This window comes from Musca domestica, unplaced genomic scaffold, assembly GCF_030504385.1.
Source record: "Musca domestica strain aabys unplaced genomic scaffold, Musca_domestica.polishedcontigs.V.1.1 6, whole genome shotgun sequence".
Taxonomy (NCBI): Eukaryota; Metazoa; Arthropoda; class Insecta; order Diptera; family Muscidae; genus Musca; species Musca domestica.
Window position 1 is genome coordinate 15,641,037 of NW_026712363.1, and position 25,481 is coordinate 15,666,517.

Genomic DNA, 25,481 nt, shown 5'->3' on the forward strand with positions numbered 1-25,481 from the left:
GTGAAATACACACACTTAATCTACAATTATGGATTTTAAACACTTTTGGATTTTTTAAGAATTCTATTAGGGATCTAAGTATATTTTCTAAAGAATTATCTGAGGTACGATAATTTATTATACCCATTTATTATGCCTAATCGAAATAACGGTTTAGACCCTAGGTCTCTTTGGACCAAATCCGTTTCAGGACATTTGGAGTGTGCACGATATCTCCTGAGTTTGATCCAAACTTGGTACATTGTAATATCATTGTCAAACTTTGATCGAGTCCGGAAATGGGCAATACCGGCTCACTCCGTCTGGCACCTCCCCACAAAATTTCAATATTTTCAAAGAAAACAATTTACTGCACAGAAAGAGAAGCTATAATCCGATTTTGCTCCAATGCAAATCCTAATATTTGCGCCAGTGCTAGGTAAGGTGCAAAGATGGACAAAATCGGTCCACTCCATCAAGTACCTTCCCACAAAGGGTCAAAATGTTGAATAATTATAACTCTTATAAAATGTGATGTAAGCATCCGATTGTCCTCTAATTATACACATCAAAATATTTTTATTTACCCAAGGTCGGGTGTGAAGATGGAAAATATCGGTCCACTCCTTCTGGTACCTCCCCCACAAATGTTAAACATTTTTAACATTCATAAAGCTCATAAAACGTAAAATTAACATACGATTGCATTCAGACTTGGTATGTCTCATTATTTCCATCAACACAAGTTCTTTATAAAGATGGTAGAGATTGGACCATTCCTTCTGGTACCTCCCCCACAAAGGGTCAAAATTTTGAATAACCAAAACGATCAAAAATCCGAAATAAGCATCTGGTTCTCCTCAAATTACACACTTCACAGTACTTTATTTAGCCCAAGGTCTGGTGTGAAGATGGAATATATCGGTTCAATCCTTCTGTTACCTCCCCCACAAAGTGTTAACATTTTGAGTATCCATGAAGCTCATAAATATCGAAAATAACGTCCGATTCCTTTCAGACTTGATACATCTAAATTTTTCATTCAACATAAGAGCTGATATAAAGATGGTAGAGATTGGACCATTCCTTCTGGTACCTCCCCCAAAAAAGGGTCTAAATTTTGAATAACCAAAACGATCACAAAATCCGAAGTAAGCGCCTGGTTCACTTCAAATTACACGCATCACAATATTTTTACTAACCCAAGGAAGATGGAATATATTGGTCCACCACTTCTGGTACCAATATTTCCATCAACACAAGATCTGTTTTAAAGATGGTAGAAATTGGACCATTATTTTTGCTACATCCCCCAAAAATGGTTAAAATTTTGAATAACCAAAACGATCATAAAGTCCGAAATAAGCTCTCAATGTTTCCATCAACACAAAAAGACACTATATACCTAAAATGAACGGACTCCGAGGAATCTTAATCCGAAAATTTCCAAAAGTGTGGAAGAGGTAGGAACTTGTCCCCTCTATTTTGTTTACTTTGCGACGTACAATTTCCAAACGCGTTTCTTTATTTTAGCTCTACTTTTATAATCTACTGGATGTTGTATTAAAAATCGTTGTACCTTGTTGCTGTTGTCTAGCCATTGCTGGTGACATATTTAAGCTATTCAATCTGGAGGAGGAACATTGAAATGATGATCTCTGCCAAAATGGTACAAAATATTCACCATCATCATCTTCATCATCATTGGTGTTTGTTTGAGCATGTGGAATATGATTATTCATTGATTTCTGTTTGGAATATGATGCCGTTGGACCCATGGGACTGCTATCGAAATGAACTTTTTTAGTTCTATGCGGTTCGGACTTTGTTGAGAGATTCTAAAAAGGAAAAAAAAATAGCAAACCAATAAAATATACACAATGAAATTATATCAAGAAGCCTTATCCGTACCGTTTCATCATTTCTTGAAAGCGAGGATCCATTGCGGGCGGGCATGGCTTGCGAAAATACCACCCTTCCACCAGATCCAAAAGTGGAATTTAAACGATCAAATGGCACTCCCGGTCCTCTAGAATTCATATTCCTCTGCGGCGAAGATGAGTAAAATAAATTACTGTAATATTCGACGTCATCCGATGTGCTTTCATCTTCACTTTCCGCATTGGCAGGTAGTGGTGGTGGTGATGAAGGAGGTGGAGATTTCGATGTTGCAGTTATATGTATACTATTCCGACGTTGGACCAGTTTATTAGCCGCACTTGTTCTCTTGTGTATAGAACGGCTACAGGATTCATCAGCTGATGACAGTGAAGAACTACCATTCTTCTTTGCCACATAGGTACGTAGACTATTATTATCGGCAGCCACAAAGCTGGGAATTGATTTGGTAATTATATGCGTTTCTTCATTTTCACAACTTTCCGAATTGTGATCAAGTGGCGTTACAGTTTCAGGATAATTGTCATCAAATAAATCTTTATTGTCTGCCTGTAAGTTATTACTTCTAGTCTTTTGTTTTCCATCTAGCTTATATTCTTCTCCAGAATCACTATCCAAACTTATAATACTAGAAGAATTTTCTTTGGTTTTCTGTTGTTGTTGTAGCTGTTGTTTTTCTTTTATTGAAAGGTACTGTCTTGTAATTGTCTTCATTTTGTCCAACCATTTGTCTTGTTTTTCAAACAAGGTTCTCAATTGGTCCTCACTATCGAGTTCATTTTCTGCCACAGTTAAATCTACACTATCCACAATTATTTGTTCCTCATGTTTAACTTTCGACGCAGTGGTTGAGGTTTTTGCCAGCTCCAATTGAACGGCGGCAAATAGTTGTACAAAATCCATGATATCCAAAGATGAGAATTCTTGAACAGCTAATTTAACGTTATCTACCTCCTCCTCATCATCATCATTATCACAGAGATCCTGGAAATGAGAAATATATGTTTCGTTAGTTTAAACAAATACTTAAAAAAGAATTAAATTGTTATTTTATCATTTATCAGTAATTGAGGGTGTAATCAATTTTTTATGTTACTCTTCAGAATTTTTAGCACAACACAATTGCGACTAACTGCTAATTGTATTGGAAAAATAATGAATTTCAGCATAAAAATCAAACCTTTTACTAAGACATCATGTAAATGGGTATTGACATAGAGAATGGAATAATGAATGCTAAAGGGAAGTACATACACGGTTTCAAGGTAAAACAAACGTTATTCTGAAGATGATTATTCAAACTGTTGACCATTTATGGTGGAGGTTCCGAAGCAGTTGGCCAATATTGACCAATTGGTATATCAAATAAGACTGATATAAATACGTGCCAGATTTGGACTACATCGACTAAATCCTATACTCCATATGAGATATGTGCACATTTTTGGAAAATGTGGAAATATGCGGGAGGTGACAGACATAGCGGACAATTTTTATACTTCAACTAATGCAGATAAAAATATTGGAATGTGCAAAATTTGAAGGAAATCGAACCTTTATATGCGAAATCATAAATTCCAATAAATTACATATTCACATCAAAGTTCTGGTCAAGAGAAATATTTCGATAAAGCAAGTTGTAAAGAATTGCCGAATTGTTTCGCAAGTTATGACAGATACAAGTATTGAAAAATTTGATCCTTTGTGGGTAAGGTACCAGAAGCGGTTGGCAGATATATATTATCTTCACAGCACATCTTGCGTTAGCAAAAATATTTGGATGTGTGAAATTCGAAGAAAGTTAAATGCTTTCTTGAGCGTTTTGTTTTTCAAAATCTTGAACTATAGGGGAGGTACCTGAAGAAAAAGTTCGATCTCTACCATCTTTATGACAGATCTTGTGTTGATGGAAATATTGAGATGTACCAAGTCTGAATAAAATCGGAGAGTAATTTTGCGATTTATGAGCTTCATGGACGCTTAAAATTTTGACCCTTTGTGGGAGAGGTACCAGAAGGAGTGGACCGATATATTCCATCTTCACGCCAGACATTGAGTTAATAAAAATATTGTAATGTGTGTAACTTTCACATTTTATAAGAGTTATAATTATTCAAAAATTTAACCCTTTGTGGGGGAGGTTCTTGATGGAGTGAACCGATATTGTCCATTTTCGAACCTGACCTCGCACTGATGCAAATATTAGAATTTGCAAAGTTGGAGAAAAATCGGATCATCCTTTCTCTTTCTGCGCAGTAAAATATATTTTTATACCCACCGCCATATGGCTAGAGAGGGTATATATCATTTGATACGGTCAAAACGTGCCTAGTCGAAATAACGGTTTTAGACCCTAGGTCTCTTTGGGCGAAATCCGTTTGATCCGATTTGATCCAAACTTGGTACATCGTAATGTTATTAGACTTGTTGCAGGCATCATGACAGCTCACTATAAAAGAAGATCCATCGTTTCAAAATGAAGGAGGCAACGATATTGTGAAGATTAAGAAAGAACACTTTTTGGGCCACTGTTGAATTTTTTTTTCAATAGTGAATTTAGATTGATAGGAGAGCAGAAGATCCGAGATTTGAACTCCTTTTCCGATAGTTCAGTTTGCCAGAAGGCTTTAGTGGCTACTACGTCACGAAATCACATCATTGTGAAAAAGTACTCTTTAAAATTACTAAAAACTAAAACTACAGATCTTCCTTTTTTTTTAATTTCGATAGCTAAGTATATAACCTTTCTGATTTTACTTCTTCACCTGGATGTACTTCGAGTAGAGTAGTTGTAACACAAGACAACTATCCGCTCTTTAACATACCTATATAATATATTAATATTCCCATTTTTCAAATCATTACTCTCCTCTGTTTCAAAACTATAAGAAATTAAAACTTACCACAATTGTTCCAGTCACCTTAAATGCATTATCAATGATACAAGCCTGTAAGAAGAAACGTTTACATAAATATAACCCCAAGAATTTCAATAAAAATGTAAACCATACATACATTTCTCAAATCTTTATAGTATATCATTTGATTCAAAATTGTGCGAGTAGCCTGACTGTGACGTGTATATTTGGGCAAATGCTGACTATATAACGGATTGGTGCACAACGAAACTTGGGGTTTCATAAAAGTGGCGGCAAAATTAATAATCAATTGCTGATCACTTTCATCGCTTTGCATTTTCATCCAACGATAGAAAATTATGATGTACAACATATATAGTTTATCAGGTAATTGTTTGGGTTCCGGTGGCGTCTTGAGGGGTATAAATTCTCTGTAAAATGCAACAATAAATAATTTGAAAAAATCGTAAATATTTCTTGAAAAACTAACTTACTCAAAGATGGCACACATTGTGTCGTTGGGTATGGACAGTCGAGGTATATAAATCAGGGTGCGCAAGATGTTGTGTAGTGTTTCATTCTGAAAGGGAGTTTAGCACGTTATTATATAGAAAATGATTGTTTCTTTAATATAATTTACCTCATCTTCTTGCGCCAAATGCCTTCTTATTACATAAACAATTCTATTATCTAAGAGATTGTCTTCGTCTTGACACTCCAAATTTGCTCTAAGTTCACAGCTTATATAGAAGGCTATGAGTTCACACACTCGATGATGAAATTCTTCTAACTGAAAATAAAAAGTTAAAATAAATATTCGTGAAAAATCACAGAAAGATTTGAGAATATGTCGAAAGAATAAGGTTTTGATTAGGATTTTTTATAATAAGAGTAACAGGTTTCGATTATTTCTATATATAGAAAAAGCTACTTCTAATTGTAGAAATCACCTGGCATTGATGATAATAGACCTCTTAATTAATTGGTGTTGATATACATATTTAACATTGTGGAGAGGTAATTAGATTTAATATTTAAAGTGAAAAGGTCTATAAGAAGTGGTAGGATATATACAAGGTGGTGCAATACTGATCCTCCCATCAGAAAATACTATACATTTTGCGATTGCCCCCAATAAAATCTGCTTATGGAGACGGGAGATGGTCTGACCCAAGAGAAATTATGGATTGCTGGTTTGCCAAGTCATGTCATTTATCAGACAGGGTGACACTATTTTTATACGTCGAACTACTACTTCTCTCAGGTAAGGGCATCCTCGTTTACTTCAGATTGAAAAATTCGGATACTTTTATGTGCTGTAGACATGGGTCTTCTGGAGTGAGATAGGTTTGGCAAGGCAATTGAAAAGGCGCAGCGTTTTGTGTGATGTCCTGTATCGTACGCCGGGCAGACATTATGCACATCTCCGTCAATGCGTTCCCTATACTAATTGAAATGACCGTACCGTCCTGAACGCAACTGCCTCAAAAATATCCTGGTATGTCTAAGCAGCCGACTGGATGAGAGTGGAATAGGCTATTGTAGACTGTGTTTTTTGCGCCCTTGTGGGAGCATAGCCGTGAGCTGCATAACACATCCACAGGCTGCGAATAAAAAAACTGTAGCAGACAACACAGCGATTTCGGAGGGGGGTTACGTTTTGGCGAGTTATATGTGGCTTTTACATCGACATCGTAAAAGGCAGAATACCTGCCACCGAGCAAAGCTTCTAGAGACTAATCAACTGTGACTGCTGAAATTAAGAGATTCCACTATTCAAGAGAAATAGATATTACAATAAAGACAGGATTTTTATAGTGAAAGGTAAGCTTGCTCATCTCACAGAGTGGAAGACTAAATATCGATTTAGTTGGCGTAAGTGAAATACGTTAGATGATCTATATATACGATGTGGTGGAATTTACTTAGAACAACAGATGGCTTAATCTCTTATTAGGTGTGGACCTATATTAGAAAGATTAATAGCAGGCCAGACCGTGTGGTGATGGGGAGGCAGATATGATATAGAAACCTTCTTATCAGACTAACCTACTTTGAAAACATAAACCCTAAATGGTTCCATATATCTCCATCATCTTTATTTGCAATTTGCTATCTACCAGATACAATCCTAGGTATAATCTCTTTATATTTTTGACCAAGGTCAAACAGCTAATCAAATACAAAATTACTCACATCATTGCACCTTTTGCTCATATCTTTGAGTAAATCCAATACGCGAACAATAGTTGCTGCCAACATTTTACTCAATTCAGGGTCTTCCAAAACTGCATCAAATATATCAGAACAGCCCCTAAATAAAGAAATAACGAATTATAAAGAATATCCAGAAAATGACAAACTTTAACTTACCTCTTAAATTTATTAACAATTCTTATTAATATCTCACTATTCATGTCGCTGTTAATAGAAGACAAGTATTTTCGTATTTCACGATATGTATTCGCCACAAATGGATACATTCTGGAGAATTTCATATTTCTTCTCTTAGTAGCTAACATTGATGGCGGAGATGCTGCCGATGGTGATGATGAGGAGTTGGTATTTGTTGTCATTGTGGCGGTACTTGGAGAATTTGACATTATCACAGAAATATCTTATATCTGGAAAGAAAAAAAAAAATAGTAATACATGACATATGAAATTGTACTACAAATAAAAAAACAATTTAAAAATAATAGAAAAAGAAAATGTGTAGCGAGAGAAAGTAATAATTATCATACAATAAAGAATCCATTGAAGGCAATCTTATAAGAACTGATACATTAATGAACTGTCGATCTGTATAGAGTCAAGTAAAATAGTATCAGTCAGTTTTGCCGACAAATATATACTTCCTGCCTTGATTTATGATTATTCAAACTGATGACTCTTTATGGGGGAGGTTCCAAAGAAGTTGGCCAAAATTGACCAATTCGTATCTGACCTAAGATTAATATAAATATTACAACGTGACAGATTTGGACTATATCGACTACTTCCTATACTTTATATGAGATATGTGCCAATTTTTGGAAAATGTGCATGAGGTGACAGATATAGCGGACCGAAGTATTCCATTTTCATACTTCATCTAATACCGATAAATATATTGGTGTGCGCAAAATTTGAAGTAAATCGAAGACTTATATCCAATTTTATGCGAAATCATAAATTCCGATAAATTACATATTCATATCAGATTTCTGGTTAAGATAAATATTTAGATATAGCGAGTTGTAAAGAATCGCAGACTTGTTTCGCAAGTTATGACAGATATACGTATTGGTCCTTTGTGGGTGAGGTACCAGAAGGGGTTGGCAGATGTATTCATCTTCACAACAGATTTTATGTTAGCAAAAATGTTTGTCTGTGGAAATTTGAGGAGATGGATGGATTCGGTTGGTTATTTAGGTTTCTTTGAGCATTTTGTTTTTCAAAATCTTGAACCCTATGTAGGTTGAAGAAATGGTGCGATTTCTAGGAGGTATCAGAAGGAGTGGACCGATCTCTACCATCTTTAAAGCAGATCTTGTGTTGATGAAAATATTGACCGATATTGCGCATCTCCGAACTCAATCTAAGTTTGACAAAAATATTACGATGTACCAAGTTTGGATCAAACCGGATAATCCCTTCGAGAGTTATCGTGCGCACCAGCCAGCCAGACAAACAGGCGGACGGACGGACATCGCTAGATCTTCTCCAAATGTTATGAAACGGATTTGGTCCAAAGAGACCTAGGGTCTAAAACCGTTATTTCGATGAGGCACGTTTTGGACGTATCAAATGATATATACCCTCTGTAGCCATATGGTGTAACAAGTTAGGAATCATTAGTTGGTTTGCGTCAGATATATGCCATTTTATCGGTTATACAAGTATATATTTATGTACATATATACTGGTAAGTGCCGCTACTTCATAAGCGAAAAGTCCGCCTTAAAATTTTAGATTCGTGTTAGGCCTTTTAGTACTAAAACGTCACAATTTGTTCAGTTTTATCAAATTTTTAAATCAAAACTTCAAAACTTCTTCCACATTGTTCATTTTGAAGTTTACCGAGGAGGATATTACTAAAACCTTTGCATAATAGATCCACATTTTTCAGTCCAAAACTTTTTCAACATTTGTAAACCCTAGAAACCTACAATGAACTTAATATCAAATTTCAGAATTTTATTTCCATCCCTTATCCCGCATATCCAAAACAATCTGCATCTCTCCATCCTAGATACAAATAGTGAACCGAAATTAGTACCATTTAGAACTTTTCGTACAATTATAGTACAAATTTCCAAAAACACCTCAATATCTTAATTCCAGATACTAACATAGACCACAATATCAAATTCAGGAATTCCAGTCCTATCCCTTCACCCAATTCCCAATTTTTACCACTTAATACTCTTCAAACAATTATAGTCCACAATTCAAAAACCACTTCCATAACTATAGACACCAAGAGTGACAATTATATCAAATTTCAGGATTACAGCACTATTCCTTCAACCAAAAACTCCAAATTTCATACTTTTCGTATCCAAATTTCATACTTTCTCAAATACAGATACCATCAGTAATCAAATTTCAGAATTTTATCTTCACCCATACCAAATATACACATTCCGAAGCCACCTTTATATGTATACCAAATTTCCGATTTCAAGTACTATCTGTTCACCCAATACAAAATTGTACCAAATATAGTACTATTTAGTACTTTTCGTGCACTTGTTATACACATTTCCAAAACTACCACTTTATCACATACATACCTCCAACACGAACCCCAATTCAAAATTTCAAAATTCCAGCTTCATCTATTTATCCTAAACCAAACTGTTTCAATTTAAGTACCGTTTAGTACAGTTCGCACGCTTAGTATACATTTCCAAAAACACCTTTATATACCAAACTTACTTTACAACTTTGATTCTCATATCAAATTTCAAGTTTTTAGATCTATCCGTTCACATAATACCAAATGGTACTATTTTTGAATTTAAGTACCATTTTAGAATTTTTGGTACAAATTCGAATTTCCAAAGACCATTTGACACGTCTGTCCTGCTTTCCATCATTGACTCTCATTCCAAATTTTTAGCTAATTCTGTCATTAGTCAATACAAAATTTCAAAATTCCAGCTTCATTCGTTCATACTAAACCAAAATGTTTCAAATTTAGTACAGTTCGCAAACTTAGCACATATTTCCAAAAACACGTTCATATACCAAACTTACTTTCCAACCTCGATTCTCATACCAAATGTCAAGTTTTTAGCTCTATCCGTTCACATCACCACCTATTAGAATTTAAGTACCATTTTAGAACTTTTCGTAACCTTCAAGTTCGAATTTCCAAAAATCTTTGGCACATCTATCCAGTTCTCAATCAGTGATTCTGTGAATTTCCGGCGATATGCCCTCACATTTTTGACGGATATTATCTTTAAGAGCTGAAAGAGTCTGAGGCTTGTTGATGATTGTGGCACGTGGAGTGTGTGTCGTTGCACTAATGGCTCTTCGTGGGTTACAACGGATATTCAGGGCCCCAAAAGCGTACATTTTGCTAATTTTTACATATAAAATTTTCCGATACAAGGTTGGTTATCTGTTGTGATATTAACAGATTAAAAACAACAAATTAAAAAGCAGTAAGTTCGGCCAGGCCGAACTTTGAATACCCTCCACCATTTGAACGAATTTGGAAATTTTCAAAAAAAAAAAAAACCCTTAAAAATTCTGTTAAAATCTTAAAAATATCGAATATAGCCGTTATATTGGGGTCTATACGACGTGGACCTACATAAGCATTGTTGTCATAAGCCATTACCATATTCAAATACGAAACTTGGAATAAACGGTGAATAATGTAGCTAAAATCATCAAAATACAATTTTCTGTCTTAGGCTGTAGTATCCCTTTGGAACTTCAAATATCAAATGTGAAACAATTCCGGTGAATAAAGTCGCTAAAATATATCAAAATAGCGAATATAGGGAGGTACCGTTATATGGGGGCTATACGAAGACGTGGACCTGCACAGACAATTTTCTGACATAGGCTGTAGTATCCATTACGAACTTCAAATACCGAATTTGAAACAATTCCGGTCAATAATGTCGCTAAAATCATCAAAATACCGAATATAGGGAGGTACCGTTATATGGGGGCTATACTAAGACCTGGACCTGCATAGATAACTTCAGTCATAGGCTGTAGTATCCATAACCAACTTCAAATAACAAAGTTGGAACAATTCCGGTGAATAGTGTCGCTTAAATCACCAAAATAACGAATATCGGGGGGTACCGTTATATGGGGGCTATTCAAAGACGTGGACCAGCATAGACATTCTTCTGTCACAGGCTGTATCATCCATTACGAACTTTAAAAACGACATCCCAAACAATTTCAGTGGTTATTGTACCTAAAATCGTCAAAATACCGGATATAGGGAGGCACTCATATATGGGGCCTATACGAAGACCTGGACCTGCACAGACAATTTTCTGTCATAGGCTGTAGTATCCATTACGAACTTCTAAAACTGAATTTGAAACTATTCCGGTCAATAATGTCTTTAAAACCATCAAAATACCGAATATAGGGAGGTACCGTTATATGGGGGCTATACGAAGACCTGGACCTGCATAGATAAATTTCTGTCATAGGCTGTAGTATCCATTACGAACTTCAAATACTAAATTTGAAACAATTCCGGTGAATAGTGTCGCTTAAATCATCAAAATACCGAATATCGGGGGATACCGTTGTATGGGGGCTATTGGAAGACGTGGACCAATTTTCTGTCATAGGCTGTAGTATCCATTACGAACTTCAAATACCGAATTTGAAACAATTCCACTGAATAATGTCGGTAAAATCATTAAAATACCGAATATCGGGAGGTACCGTTATATGGGGGCTATATGAAAACGTGGACATACATGGTCCATTACGAACTTAACCTCCCTGCAAAAATTTAGCCTTCTATCTCGATTCGTTCGAAAGATAGCGTGATTACAACAGACAGACAGATGGACAGACGGACATCGTTAAATCGACATAGAATTTTACGTTGATCAAGAATATATATACTATGTTGGGTCTTACATGAGTATTTCGAGGAGTTACAAACGGAATGACAAAATAAATATACCCTCCACAGTATGGTGGAGGGTATAAAACGTGGGCACATATAATTATGGTGAGGTGTTACAAATGCAGTAACTAATTTATGGTACCCTCCTACCATGGTGGAGGGCATAAAAGTGCTATAAAGAAAGATTAAATGCCAAAGAAGAAATATCTTAAAATTGCAAATAATCCAATAACAAATATCTTCGCAAAGATGAAACAAAAACCTTGCTATCTAAAAATCAAAAATAAATGATGTCCTTCTCAATTGTCGAACGGTATATAAATTTGCAGCCAAATGACACTGGGGCCCCGGCACAGCACAGGTGTATTTATGCAGCTGTTTTATTGCATCTGGCGCGTAAAGGCGGCACTGAGTTTTGAATTTCACACTTAATAATTCTTCTTCTGTTTTTGTTGTTATTGTTGTTGTTTTGATTTCTGCATATTTTGTGCATCAGTTGACGGTTTCTATTCACTGAAGAAGAAACTACGAAGCAAAACAAACACCAAATCGCAAACTTAATGCTAAATGTTTCTTTGCCAAACGCAACGAAAAAGAAAAACAATTTTTGTTTTATAAAATTTATGGTTTTTTGTTTATTTAATGAATACCATTAAATATATATTTTTTGTGTGAGCGAAGCAGTCACAGAGGGGGGTGGGAGGAGGCAATGTAATCAAATATACATAATTATATTTTTAAATAACATCTTTAACATATTGTATGTCATTAGCGTTTGTAACCAGGTCTATTAAAAATAGTTTTATCTTTTAGAACATGCATTTGTTTTTGACAACAACAACAGCTGGTAATAGGCTTATGACCGAAGAAGGAGGAGGAGAAGGTGGTGGATGTGACATCCCATTAATGAGAATTGAATAGAAATTTGTTTTTCAATGGAAAAGAAGTAATTATACTATAGACAAAATGGAAACAAATGGAAACAAGTTAAAAAGCAGTAAGTTCGGCCGGCCCGAACTTTGAATACCCACCAGCATTTGGAACGAATTTGGAAAATTTCAAAAAATTAAGTCCTTTAAAAATTCTGTTAAAATTTTAAAAATACCGAATATAGCCCTTATATTGGGGTCTATACGACGTTTACCTACATAGACTTTGTCATAAGCAATTACCATATTCAAATTCGAAACTTGAAATAACCGGTGAATAATGTAGCAAAAATTATTAAAATATCGTAGGTAGGGAGGTACCGTTATATCGGATCTGTGCGAAGACCTGTACCAGCATAGACAATTTTCTGTCACAGGCTATAGCATCCATTATGAACGTCAAATACGACATCTCAAAAAATTTCTGTGGGTATTGTACCTACCGAATATAGGGAGGTACTGGTATATGGGGCCTATACGAAGACCTGTAACTGCATAGACAATTTTGTCACAGACTGTAGTTTCCATTAGGAACTCTAAATACGTAATTTGAAACAATTCCGTTAAATAATGACGCTAAAATCATCAAAATACCGAATTTTGGGAGGTACTGTTATATGGGGGCTATACGAAGACGTGTACCTGCATAGATAATTTTCTGTCATAGGCTGTAGTATCCATTACGAATCTCAAACACCAAATTTGAAACAATTCTTGTGAATAATGTCGCTAAAATCATCAAAGTACCGAATATCGGGAGGTACCGTTATATGGGGGCTATACGAAGACGTGGACCTGCATAGATAATTTTCTGTCATAGGCTGTAGTATCCATTACGAACTTCAAATACCAAATTTGAAACAATTGCGATGAATAATGTCGCTAAAATCATCAAAATACCGAATTTTGGGAGGTACCGTTGCATGGTGGAGGGTATAACAATTCTCAGTTAAATACAATTTTTATGTTCTATACAATTTTTTATACTCTACACCTTGATAAGGACCGTATATTAACTTTGTCATGCAGTTTGTTAAATATTCGTCGTAGACCCCATAAAGTATATATATTTATTCATGATCAACATAAAATTCTAAGTCGATTTAACGATGCCCGTTTGTCAGTCTATCCGTCTGCCTGCATGTCCGTCTGTCTGTCTTTTGAAATCACGATACAGCCTACATTATTTGACGTAGTTAAAAATTAGGCAGAACAATTTGAATTGTGTCTAGGATAGTTGGTATTGAAAATGAGATATATTGGTCCAAGTTTTGGTATAGCCTCCATATAACGGTACCTACCGATATTCGGTATTTTGGCCATTTTCCCCACATTTTTTCACAGATTTATCTAAAAATTAGTTTTTGTGGTATTTGTGGAGAAACCTTGTATGTATAGGTCCACGTTGTCCTAAAGCGCACATATAACTATACCCACCGATGTTTGGTATTTTGATAATCATAGTCACCGCGAAATTGTTTCAAATTTGGTATTTATGAAGATTTGGTAGATGACAATCCTTGAACTATAAAATTGTCTATAGAGGTTCCCGTTTTCGTATTTGTAGTTTAAAGTCTAATACGTTAGAATTCAGATACTTTTATATAGAGATGTTTTCTCTACCCAATAGTGAAGGGTATTAAATCTTCGGCCCGACCGATGACTTATAATTATTATTATTAATTTTTGAAACATACGGACATTTAACATTTAAACACCAAATACAAATGGGAAATGCACTAGATTAGAAATTATTAGTCGAAAAATGTATATCTTCAGCATATGACTACTTGTTTGTGTATCAAGGGAAGATTGAATCATTAATATTGCCTGCATTATTATTAACAAGTAATATAGTATCAGTCGATTTTGCCAATAGATGTATACCCCCTAGCCTAGAGATATTATTATTTGACCCTTTATGGGGGAGGTTCCGAAGCAGTTGGCCAATATTGACCAATTCGAATCTGACCTAAGACTGATATACATATTAAAACGTGCCAGATTTGGACAATATCGACTAATTCCTATACTTTATATGAGATATGTGCAAATACTTGGAAAATGTGGAAAAATGCGTCAGGTAACAGATATAGTGAACAGAAGTATTCCATTTTCATACTTTATCTAATACTGATAAAAAAAAGTTTGTTTGTGCGAACATTTATATCTAATTTTATGCGAAATCATATATTCTATATTCATCTCAGGTTTCTGATTGGAAGAAATATTTAGATATCGTAAGTTGTAAAGAATCGCTGGGAGAGATAGCCGAAGGGGTAAACTGATATCTATCATCGTCACACCAAATCTTGCCTTAGCAGAAATATTTGTATGTGTGAAATTTGAAGAGAGTTGGATACTTGTTTTACTTTCTTCGAGCGTTTTGATTTTGAAAATCTTGAACCCTATGTGGGGGAGGTACCAGAAGAAATGGTCCGATCTCTACCATCTTTATAACAGATCTTGTGTTAATGAAAATATTCAGATGTACCAAGTCTGATTAAAAATGGATATTAATTTCGAGTTTTAAGAGCTTCATGGATATTCTAAATTTTGACCCGTTGTAGGGGAGGCACCAGAAGGAGTGGGTCTTGGATTAATAAAAATGTTGGGATGTGTGAAATTTGAACAAAATTGGAATCTTATATCACATTTTATAAGAGTTATAATTATTTAGAACTTTGACCCTTTGTGGGGGAGGTACTTGATGGAGTCGTACGATATTGTCCATTTTCGCACCTAACCTAGTACTGATTCAGATATTACAATTTGCAATGTTTTAGCAAAATCGGATAATCGTTTCTCTTTCTGTGCAAAATTTTTTTTTTTGGAAAATTTCGCCCTTTTTTGGGGGATGTACCAGAAAAAGTGGACCATCTTCACAGACTTTGGTTTAATAAAAATATTGAGATGCGTATAACATTAAGACAAGCGGATTCTTACATCACATTTTATAAGAGTTATAATTATTCCAAATTTTGACCCTTTGTGGGGGAGGTACTTGATGGAGTGGACCGATATTGTCCATTTTCGTACCTGACCTAGCACTAATGGAAATATTAATATTCGCAGAGTTGGAGCAAAATCGGATTATCGTTTCTCTTTCTGTGCAGACAATTTTTTGAACATTTCGACCTTTTGTGATGGAGGTACCAGAAAGAGTGGACCGATATATTCCATTATAACGCCAGGCCTTGGGTTATTACAAATATTGGGATGTGTGAAATTTGAAGACAATCAGGCTCTTACATCACTTTTTATAACAGCTTCAATTATTAAAAAGGTTGATCCTTTGTAAGGGAGGTACTTGATGGAGTGGACCGATATTATCCATTTTCGCACCTGACCTAGCACTGCTGCAATTATTAGGATATTAAAATTGGAGCAAAATCGGATCATCCCTTCTCTTTCTGTGCAATAAAATATTTTCTTTAAAAATATCGACATTTTGTAGGGGAGGTACCAGAAGGGGTGATATCGGTCCACTCCGCCCATCTCCGAACTCGATCTAAGTTTGATAATAATATTATGATGTACCAAGTTTGGACCAAATCGGATACTCCCCTTGAGAGCCAGCCATACAGACAGACGGACGGACGGATATCGCTAAAACGACTCCAAATGTCCTTAAACGGATTTGGTCCAAAGTCCAAAGATCTAAAACCGTTATTTAGACTAGGCGCGTTTTAGCCGTATCAAATGATATATATAATAAAAAAAAAAATAAAAATTGATTTGGGTGGAGCGAGACGCAGTGGACCAATATTTTCCATGATGGCCCCTTACCTAAATTTGATATAGATATTATCACGGACTAAGTATAGACTTTATCGGGTTCTGTATTCCTTTTATATGAGACTAGCAAGTCACCGCTACTTTGTCAACGAAAATTCCACCTCAAAATTTTAGATTCGTTCTAACAGTTCATGTCAGGCTTTTTACACAATTATTTCAGTTCGAAAACCATTTTTAATTAAAACTTCATACACCATACCAAATTTTCAGACTTTCAAGGTTTTATATATTATTCAAGTTTTCCTTTTTCCGAAAGAATAATACGAAATGGTTTACTTTTTACACCAAAAGCTTTCAAAATCTTTAATTTTGACGTTTATCGAGGAGGATATTAGTAAAACTATTGCACAATGGACCCACATCCAATTTTTCTACCTCAAAATTATTTTAACGGCTACATATGTTAACCCTAGAAACCAACCGTGACCTCAACATCAAATTTTAGAAGTTCAGCTCCATCTCTTCACGTTTTACCAAATTTTGTAACATTTAGCACTCATATCCAAAATAATCTACATCTTTCCATCCTAAACATCCGCAGTGCTCCAAACCATTTAGTAAACATTTCCAAAACCTTGATTCTCAAACCAAATTTTAGCCATATCCGTTCACTTAATACCAAATGATACCATTTCAGAAGTTTAGTACAATTTTAGAACTTTTCGTACCTTAAAGTTCAAATTCCAAAAACCCTTTGGGACATCTAGTCAGCCCTCCATCAGTGATTCTCATTCCAAATGTCAAAATGTTAGCTCATTCCGCTTGCCCAATACAAAGTGTTAAATTTTTAGTACTTTTCATACCCTTTTAGTACAAATTTCCAGAAACCCAGCCTTATCACGCGCCTATGCGCCAAGACAAATTGCGGCTTCAACCATTTCGTCTGGGCTTTGATTATCGATCAGTCAGTCAGCCAATTATTTTACTATTCTTTTATATGTATGAGATATATGATCTTTCCTTCGAATTTCTTTGTGGGGTATGTAACAATGAGAGCTCAATTTTCAAACTTGCTCTAATATAGATATAAATATTAGAATGTGTGAAAATTTTGAAGAAAAACGTTTTGTTTTGTTTTCCTTCTTTAAAGGAGTTGTTATTATTCAAAATTTCAATAATGTCCATTTCCACTCTTGACCTTAGTCTTATCTACAATAGGCCGAGTTTAGCTGCATCGGCTTCTCCCTTGACTTAATATTATTTGTATTCCACTTTCATGGTCGAGCTAAGATGAGCGAAATGGATCTGCGAAGTTTCAAGAAACTCAATCTCGGAGTTAACATTTTATGAGAATTATTATGACATTTTGACCATTTGTGGCAAGGTATTATAAGGAGCAGGATGCTAGTGTCTATTTTCGCACTTCTCCAAATATTACGATTTGAACTATATCAGATACTCTCTGTGATCAATTCCTACTTCCTTTTTTTAATTTTTTTTTTATTGTTTTGCAAAACTTTCAAAATTTTTGAGAGTTACCAGAAGGCGTGCAACGAACTCGATCTAAGCAAAAACATAAAACTATAAAAATTGGATAAAATGCATACTGCCGTATAATGTCTCGACAACTGATGGTCAACGACATGCCAAACCAGTAAAGAAAAGTCCAAAGTCGGGCGCGGTCCTAACAAAAGAATTTGTTTGAAGTAGATCCTACCACCTATCAACATTGGCTTAATAGCAGTTATAATTTGGTTTCAGAGGGAACTAATATATGGGAGGCATATCCAATTCTGAATCGATTTTCACTAAATTTGAAAGAGATATTTTTATCTTTTATACCAAATAACATTACTATAGAGTGCATGGTGTCACTTAGAGAGTGCATGATATCACTTAAAACCAGTAAAGGAAGTCTTAAAGTCGGGCGGGACCGACTTTATGATACCCTATACCACTTTGATAATTCAGTAGAGCTCCACATAACAATTAAAAGTTTTTATGGGAGAATTCAAACATACACGCTATGATTATAATTATAATTTAAAGTTCAAAGGACTAAACATGCCGAAGCATTTGTATCTTTCAAATTCGGACTTGTATTGACCATTTGGTGCACAATTAATTTGAAATCGGATAAAGATATATATGGGAGCTATATCCAAATCTGAACCAATCGCGATAAAATTTGGCAAAGATATTTCTGAGCTGTATTTGATATATTTCCTTGAATATTGTTGTTACGGAGTGCATATTACGGCTGTGGGTAACAAATATAACAAATCGGATGAACAATATATATGGGAGCTATAGCTATATCTGAACCGATCTTTACCAAATTTGACATACTACCTTCTACACTCAATTCGGTCGTAAGTGCCAAATTCCATCCCATTTGGACAAATATTAGACGTTTGGTGCACAATAAAAGGTAAATCGGACGAAGTTATATATGGGAGCTATATCTAAATCTGAACCGATCTCGATAAAATTTAGCAAATGTATTTCTGAGCTGTATTTGCTATATTTCCCCAAATATTGTTGTTACAGAGTGCATATTACGGCTGCGGAGGACAAAAAAAAAACAAATCGGATGAACAATATATATGGGAGCTATAGCTATATCTGAACCGATTTCGATCAAATTTGGCATACTTATTTTCAGGCCTAATTTGGTTGTATGTACAAAATTCCATACTATTCGGGCTGATATTACACGTTTGGTGCACAATAAAAGGCAAATCGGACGAAGATATATATGGGAGCTATATCAAAATCTGAACCGATCTCGATAAAATTTAGCAAATGTATTTCTGAGCTGCATTTGCTATATTTCCCCAAATATTGTTGTTACGATTGTTGTTGTTACGATTGTTGTTGTTACGATTGTTCTTGTTACGATTTCGATCAAATTTGGCATACTTATTTTCAGGCCTAATTTGGGACTATATGCAAAATTCCATACTATTCGGGCTGATATTACACGTTTGGTGCACAATAAAAGGCAAATCGGACGAAGGTATATATGGGAGCTATATCTAAATGTTTACCGATTATCTCCAATTTCAATAGGGTTCGTCCTTGGGCCAAACAAATGATCTGTGCAAAATTTCATCTGGATAGGGCGATAAATGCGATCTGTACTTTGGACGGACAGACAGACAGACGGGCGGACGGACATGCAGAAATCGACTCAGAATATGATTCTATGCAGATCATCTAAAGGAACTATGGGTCTATCTAGTTTCCTTTTGCCTGTTACAAACAAATGCACAAAGACATAATACCCTGACCACTTTGTGGTGTAGGGTATAAAAATATATATCGAAGCCAAGTTCGAAAAAATGAAAACATACGTCACTTCATTTAGGCTGATATTACTCATTATTTGCACAGTAAACCTGAAATCGGATTAAGGATATATATGGGAGCTATATCCAAATCCTAGCAATTCTTGATAAAATTTGGCAAAGGCATTTCCGAGCTCTATTAGATATCTGGTACCCAATATTATTCTTTTGGAGTGTATATTAGAAATGTGAGGGACTTAAAGACGAAATCGGATGAAACATATATATGGGAGCTACAGTTATATCTGAACCGATTTTCTTCAAACTTGATGTATTTGCTTCTATACTGAATTGGTCGGATGTACCAAAATTCAGGTCATTTGCACTGATATTGGTCATTTGGTGCACTATTAACCAGAAATCGGTTGAATATATATGGGCGCTATATCTAAATCTAATCCGATTATCACAAATTTCAATAGGGTTCGTCCTTAAGCCAAACAAGTTTCATCTCAATCGGATAATAAATGCGACCTGGATTTTGTTCACAAGAATACATGGACGGACGGACAGATCACTTACTAAAAAGGAGTGACAAAACTCAAAACATAATTTTTGAGTTGGGGAGACATATTTTCACATAAAACCAAAAAATCAAAATGTCTGAAATGCAAAATCATATGCATTTATTATTTATTTGCAGAAATAATAATTAATTATTTCACATAATTTTTGCAAAACATTTTTATACCCTCCACCATATATACTGTTAACCTTTAACTTCTGAGGTGGTGGTAAATTTTACCCTCCCTTCACATTTTCTTGAAATTCTCTATTCTATTACAATGAATAAAAATTTTGTTTACATAAAAAAATGTTTTTTTTACTTATTGTAATTTAAAATATACAAGCTTACTTTTAAAAAACAAATTATTATCAAATAAAATTTTTAACAAAGTTTTTTTTCTGTAATATTTAGAGGGGTAAAATTTACCACCACGTTATAAAGTATGTCACCTCAGAATTTAAAGGTTAATTAATTTTAATTTCTAACTCATCTAAATATTAATTTTAGACCGAACAAAGTAAATATATTCCTAATCACGTAAAATTCTAAGTTGAAATAACCAGATGGGAGGATGGGAGGATGGGCAAATGGAAGGATCAACAGAACGGACAACAATTTATTATTTTTCAGCTTTTGAAAAGCTTAAAATTAATTTTATTTAAGGCAACTTATTAAACAAAAAATTAAGTTTTTATATTGAATTTCTCGCCGCTTTTACTTGTTTTTTGATAAGTTTTTTTTTTTATCTAAAATACCATTTTTCAATTTCTTCTTAAATAAAAAAATGAGGCAAACTGATTCCATATTTAAAAAACTTTTCATGTTTTTCAACAATTTTCACAATACACATGCAGATATTCACACAACACACACACATATATATAGGTAACTGTATCCGTCACAACATCACCGGAAATAGCTCTGTCACTGACCTTTGCTTCCGCTTATCACAATTGCAAATTCTAGCATTAGATTATTATTACCCTTATGGAGAATGGGTTGAAATCATTTGATTCGCGAACATAAAATTTGAATTTTTGCAAATTTGTATTTTTTTTTTAAGGGAGAATTTGTATTTTCCACATTATTCAAAAATTACCCATTTGATTTCCGTTCGGATTAAGACACATTATAATTTTGTAACTTTATGGTAAATTGCCGAGGATCACTTTTATTCGTCCGAATAGAACCTGGAAAAACTTGTTCCGAATTATCAAAAATTTAATTTCATTTTACAACATCTTTTTAAATTTCCAAGGATCATTTTTCATCCTTCAATATAAATCCTGGTAAAACTATTTTCAAAATATCCAATTTTTATTAAAAAAAAAAACTTTACGATTTATGTTTCCTATTTTTCAAAAAAGCACATTTTTGTTTTCTCTCTTTTTTTAAATAACACATTTTAATAAATTTTCCATACCGTATTTTTTCGAATAAATTTGTATACAGGTCAAAACTGCCGTATTGCATTTCAAGCTGATGATGTCGTAGTTAATGTCTGTAAATCCGTCGGCTTTATTCAAATTAATCCAGATATTTGATGTTGCTGTTGATGATCTGCAATTCATTGGAGTCAAATTGAATGCCTCGAATTAATTCCATTTTCACTCCGGTGACATAAAAAATTTTTCACCCAAAATTTGTTTCAATCCGAAATTAATCCGAAAGAAATTCCGAACACACGCATAGATTCATAATGTTTGACACGAAATGAATCAACTAAGTTGATTTTAATTCAAATTTCTTTTTTCTTTCTTTTTTGATATTGTATTCTTTGGAAAAAAAAATATTTTTTGTTTCGTCAAGCACTGGTATTTTGAAAACCGATCAGAGAGACACACACACTCCGGGATTCTTACAGAATCATTGCTACCACGTTAAAAAGGTTTTATTTTCTTTAAAAGATTTTTAATATTTTTCAACAGGTATTATTTTTTTTTTAAATGAATTTCATTCATTTTCTTATCCTTTTATTCGCAGAGAATCTCCTTTGGCAGATGTTCTTATTTTGTGGCACATTTTTTTGTCAAAACCCGTGTTTCCTTTTCCGGTGTTCACATCATGTTCTCCCTACAAAAGTTCACGTTCGACTGAGACTGTAATTTTATGTTTTTGGCTGCCTTCTCTCTCAGTGGTCTGTCTCACTGGTGGCGATGGTGTTCTGCTGCGCTACTGCTTCGTTTCTGGTTGGCAAGGTGGTGGTGATGGTGTCATTGTTTTGTTGTTGTTCTTTTTTCAAACCATCCCATTCTTATGGTATGTTGTTGCTGTTAGGTAGGGGAGTGCGTATTTGATTTCTCATCATTGCAGTCGTCAGCGTCTTTGTCGTGAAAACATAACAGGGTTGCCATTTCAAAAATATTAAAGGTGAGGGGACTTTCGCAGACAAATGTTGTGTCTCACACCAAACAAATGTCTAAAAACGAATGAATTATTCCTTCAAAATTTACAAGTCAAAATAGCTTACATTCATCATCAAAATAATAAATATGGCGGCTCAGTGAGAGCACGTTTGACGGCAAATTCTAAAATCGCAGGTTGGAACCTTCGCAAAACTTATTTCTAGTCTTCAAAAAATAATGACTGTCCTTTTTAAATAATTTATTGGTTCTTGGTGGCAGTTTGGCAAGAACTTTCTTTCATTACTGAGAAGGTAAATAACTAGGTAGTGTTCTCCACAACCATATAGCACGAACAAGGAATAATGAGGAGAGCGTAATAAAAAGGCTTCATCATACTCTACCCTTGCAAGAACTCTATAGTCAAAAGAAAATAGGTAAGAGTTGGGGTCTTAGCGCACATGTATGGGAAGGTGTGACAAAAATATTTCTATACAACTTATCGATCTAATTTTTTCAGAGTAGTTTCATAAATAATGTAATCATAAAATTGTGAAGATTGACCCACATCTGGGCATAGTTCCCATATAACGCTGCCCTCTGATTTAAAGAAATTTGAAGATTTTAGGTACATTTTAAATTAAAATGGACGGAAATTTGAAATCCGGGTTTTTTTAATGGATACCTGATGTTCTTGCAAAGTACACTTAATATTGTCAATATTGAGCATGTTCTTGATATAGCAGCCATAGAACCCCACCCCCGATTTGAGGGATTTTTCAAGATTTTGGCAAAAAATTCTACTACATTAGCCGTATTTTATAATGACATTTTTAAACACTTGCAGCGCAGCTGAAAACAATTTGTTCGTAATCTAAACACTTTTTTCAGTATTATTGGAAAAAGTTTGAGAGTGTCAAGGAATGCCCTAGATAGTAGAACTTAGCCTCTTTAAATACTGCGAAAAATTCTAAAAAAGGCGGAGTTTATTTCTACTGCAGTTAGAACTGAAAATATGAATATGCCTTTGAGTACAAATTGTCTATAGTATGGTTAATAGTAACCTTAACCAAGAACATTTGGTGTAATTTTATGTCTGAACAGGCTGTACTGCAATGAGTACTTCAAGTTTCTCCATAGTCATAAAAAACAGTAAAGAAATGTCAAAAGTCGGGCGGGCGACAATATGACACGCTTCACAACTGCATATTTAGTAGAGCTCCCGTAACAAAAGAATTTATTTGAAGTAGATCATACCACCTATCAACATTTGGCATTAGAGCAGTTATAGTTTGGTTTTAAAAGGAACTAATATATGGGAGGCATTCCAATTCTGAATCGATTTTCACTAAATTTGACAGACATTTTAATTTTTTATACCAATTTTATTGGTATAGAGTGCATCCCAAAATTCAATCCATTTGGGCTGATATTAGCCATTATTTGCACAACCTGAAATTGGAGTAGGGATATATATAATCTGAGTCGATCTCGATAAAATTTGGCAAAGGTATTTCTGAGCTCTATAAGATATCTGGTACCAAATATCATTATTGTCGAATGCATATTACGAATTTAAGGGACTTAAACACCAAATCGGATGAAACATATATATGGGAGCTATAACTATATCTTAACAGATTTTCACTAAATTCGATGATTTTCACAAAATTCAGGTCATTTGGACTGATATTGTCCGTTTGGTGAACAATTAACCCGAAACCGGTTGAAGATATGTATGGAGCTGCATCCAAATTTGAACCGATCTTGATACAATTTGATAGAAGTGTTTCTCGGCTGTATCTGATATCTGATACCAAACGTCATTCTTGTGGAGTGCATATTAAGAATGTGGTGGACTTGAACACCAAATCGGATGAAACCTATATATGAGAGCTATATCTAAACCGATTTCCTACGAATTCGATGTACTTGTTTCTAGAATGAATGTGGTGGGATGTACCAAAATTCAGGTCATTAGGATTTATATTGGCCATTCGGTGCACAATTAACCCGAAATAGGTTGAAGATATATGAGATCTATATCTAAATCTGATTCGATTATCACAAATTTCAATAGGGTTCGTCCTTGGGCCAAACAAATATTGTTTCGAAAAGTTCATTTCAAGCTGATAATAAATGCGAACTGCATTTTATTCACAAGAATAGATGGCATGCATATGAAGATCCTCAAAATTAACTTTGGGTCTATCTCACTTACTTCTCCATGTTACAAACAAATGCACAAAGACATAATACCCTGTGGTGGTTTAGGGTGTAAATAGTACAACATTCTTTGCTTTGGGTTGCCAAGTGCGGTTTCAACAAAAAAAAAAAATAATAATAATAATAATTAAATAAATAAATAATATTTTTGGAATATTAAAATTTGATGTATTAGGAAAATATTTGCACCGCTAAAGTAAAAATTTATTACATTTAGGTTTTTGATTTTTGTCATTTGGGACCAAAGTGTATCGGTAGATACGTGCCTTACCTGAGAAAACAGAAAGCTTCACTCGGTGTTCCAACAAATGTACAGCCTCAATATTTGATCACATATTTACCAATTTTGAGGATCTTACGTCAGTTGAAATGTTGCAATGTGCGAACTTTGAAGAGAACTGGGGAATAATTTTGTGTTTATGTGAGATTTATTATTATTAACAAAAGCGGGTAAGTTCGGCCGCGCCGCTCCTTTAATACCCTTCACCATTTGGAATTAACTTGCAAACATATGTTAAAAATTCCGAATATCAGGTGTAAAAGT

The 25,481-nt window shown here is 34.5% G+C and overlaps 2 protein-coding genes across 2 annotated transcripts in view; one reads left to right on the forward strand and one right to left on the reverse strand.

Moving 5' to 3' along the window:
• LOC101900197 (pyroglutamyl-peptidase 1) overlaps positions 1–25,481 on the forward strand; it is a 353,702-nt gene that overhangs the window by 238,216 nt on the left and 90,005 nt on the right. The window lies entirely within an intron of this gene.
• LOC101901079 (uncharacterized) overlaps positions 1–25,481 on the reverse strand; it is a 95,318-nt gene that overhangs the window by 5,759 nt on the left and 64,078 nt on the right. The window contains exons 4-11 of the mRNA XM_011293359.3: positions 7,110–7,360; positions 6,933–7,050; positions 5,377–5,526; positions 5,231–5,316; positions 4,894–5,167; positions 4,782–4,826; positions 1,891–2,862; positions 1,559–1,817 (exon numbers count right to left, since the gene is read on the reverse strand). Coding sequence (XP_011291661.2) covers positions 1,559–1,817; positions 1,891–2,862; positions 4,782–4,826; positions 4,894–5,167; positions 5,231–5,316; positions 5,377–5,526; positions 6,933–7,050; positions 7,110–7,339 — 2,134 coding nt within the window. The 5' untranslated portion in view covers positions 7,340–7,360. The remainder of the gene's footprint in view (positions 1–1,558; positions 1,818–1,890; positions 2,863–4,781; positions 4,827–4,893; positions 5,168–5,230; positions 5,317–5,376; positions 5,527–6,932; positions 7,051–7,109; positions 7,361–25,481) is intronic.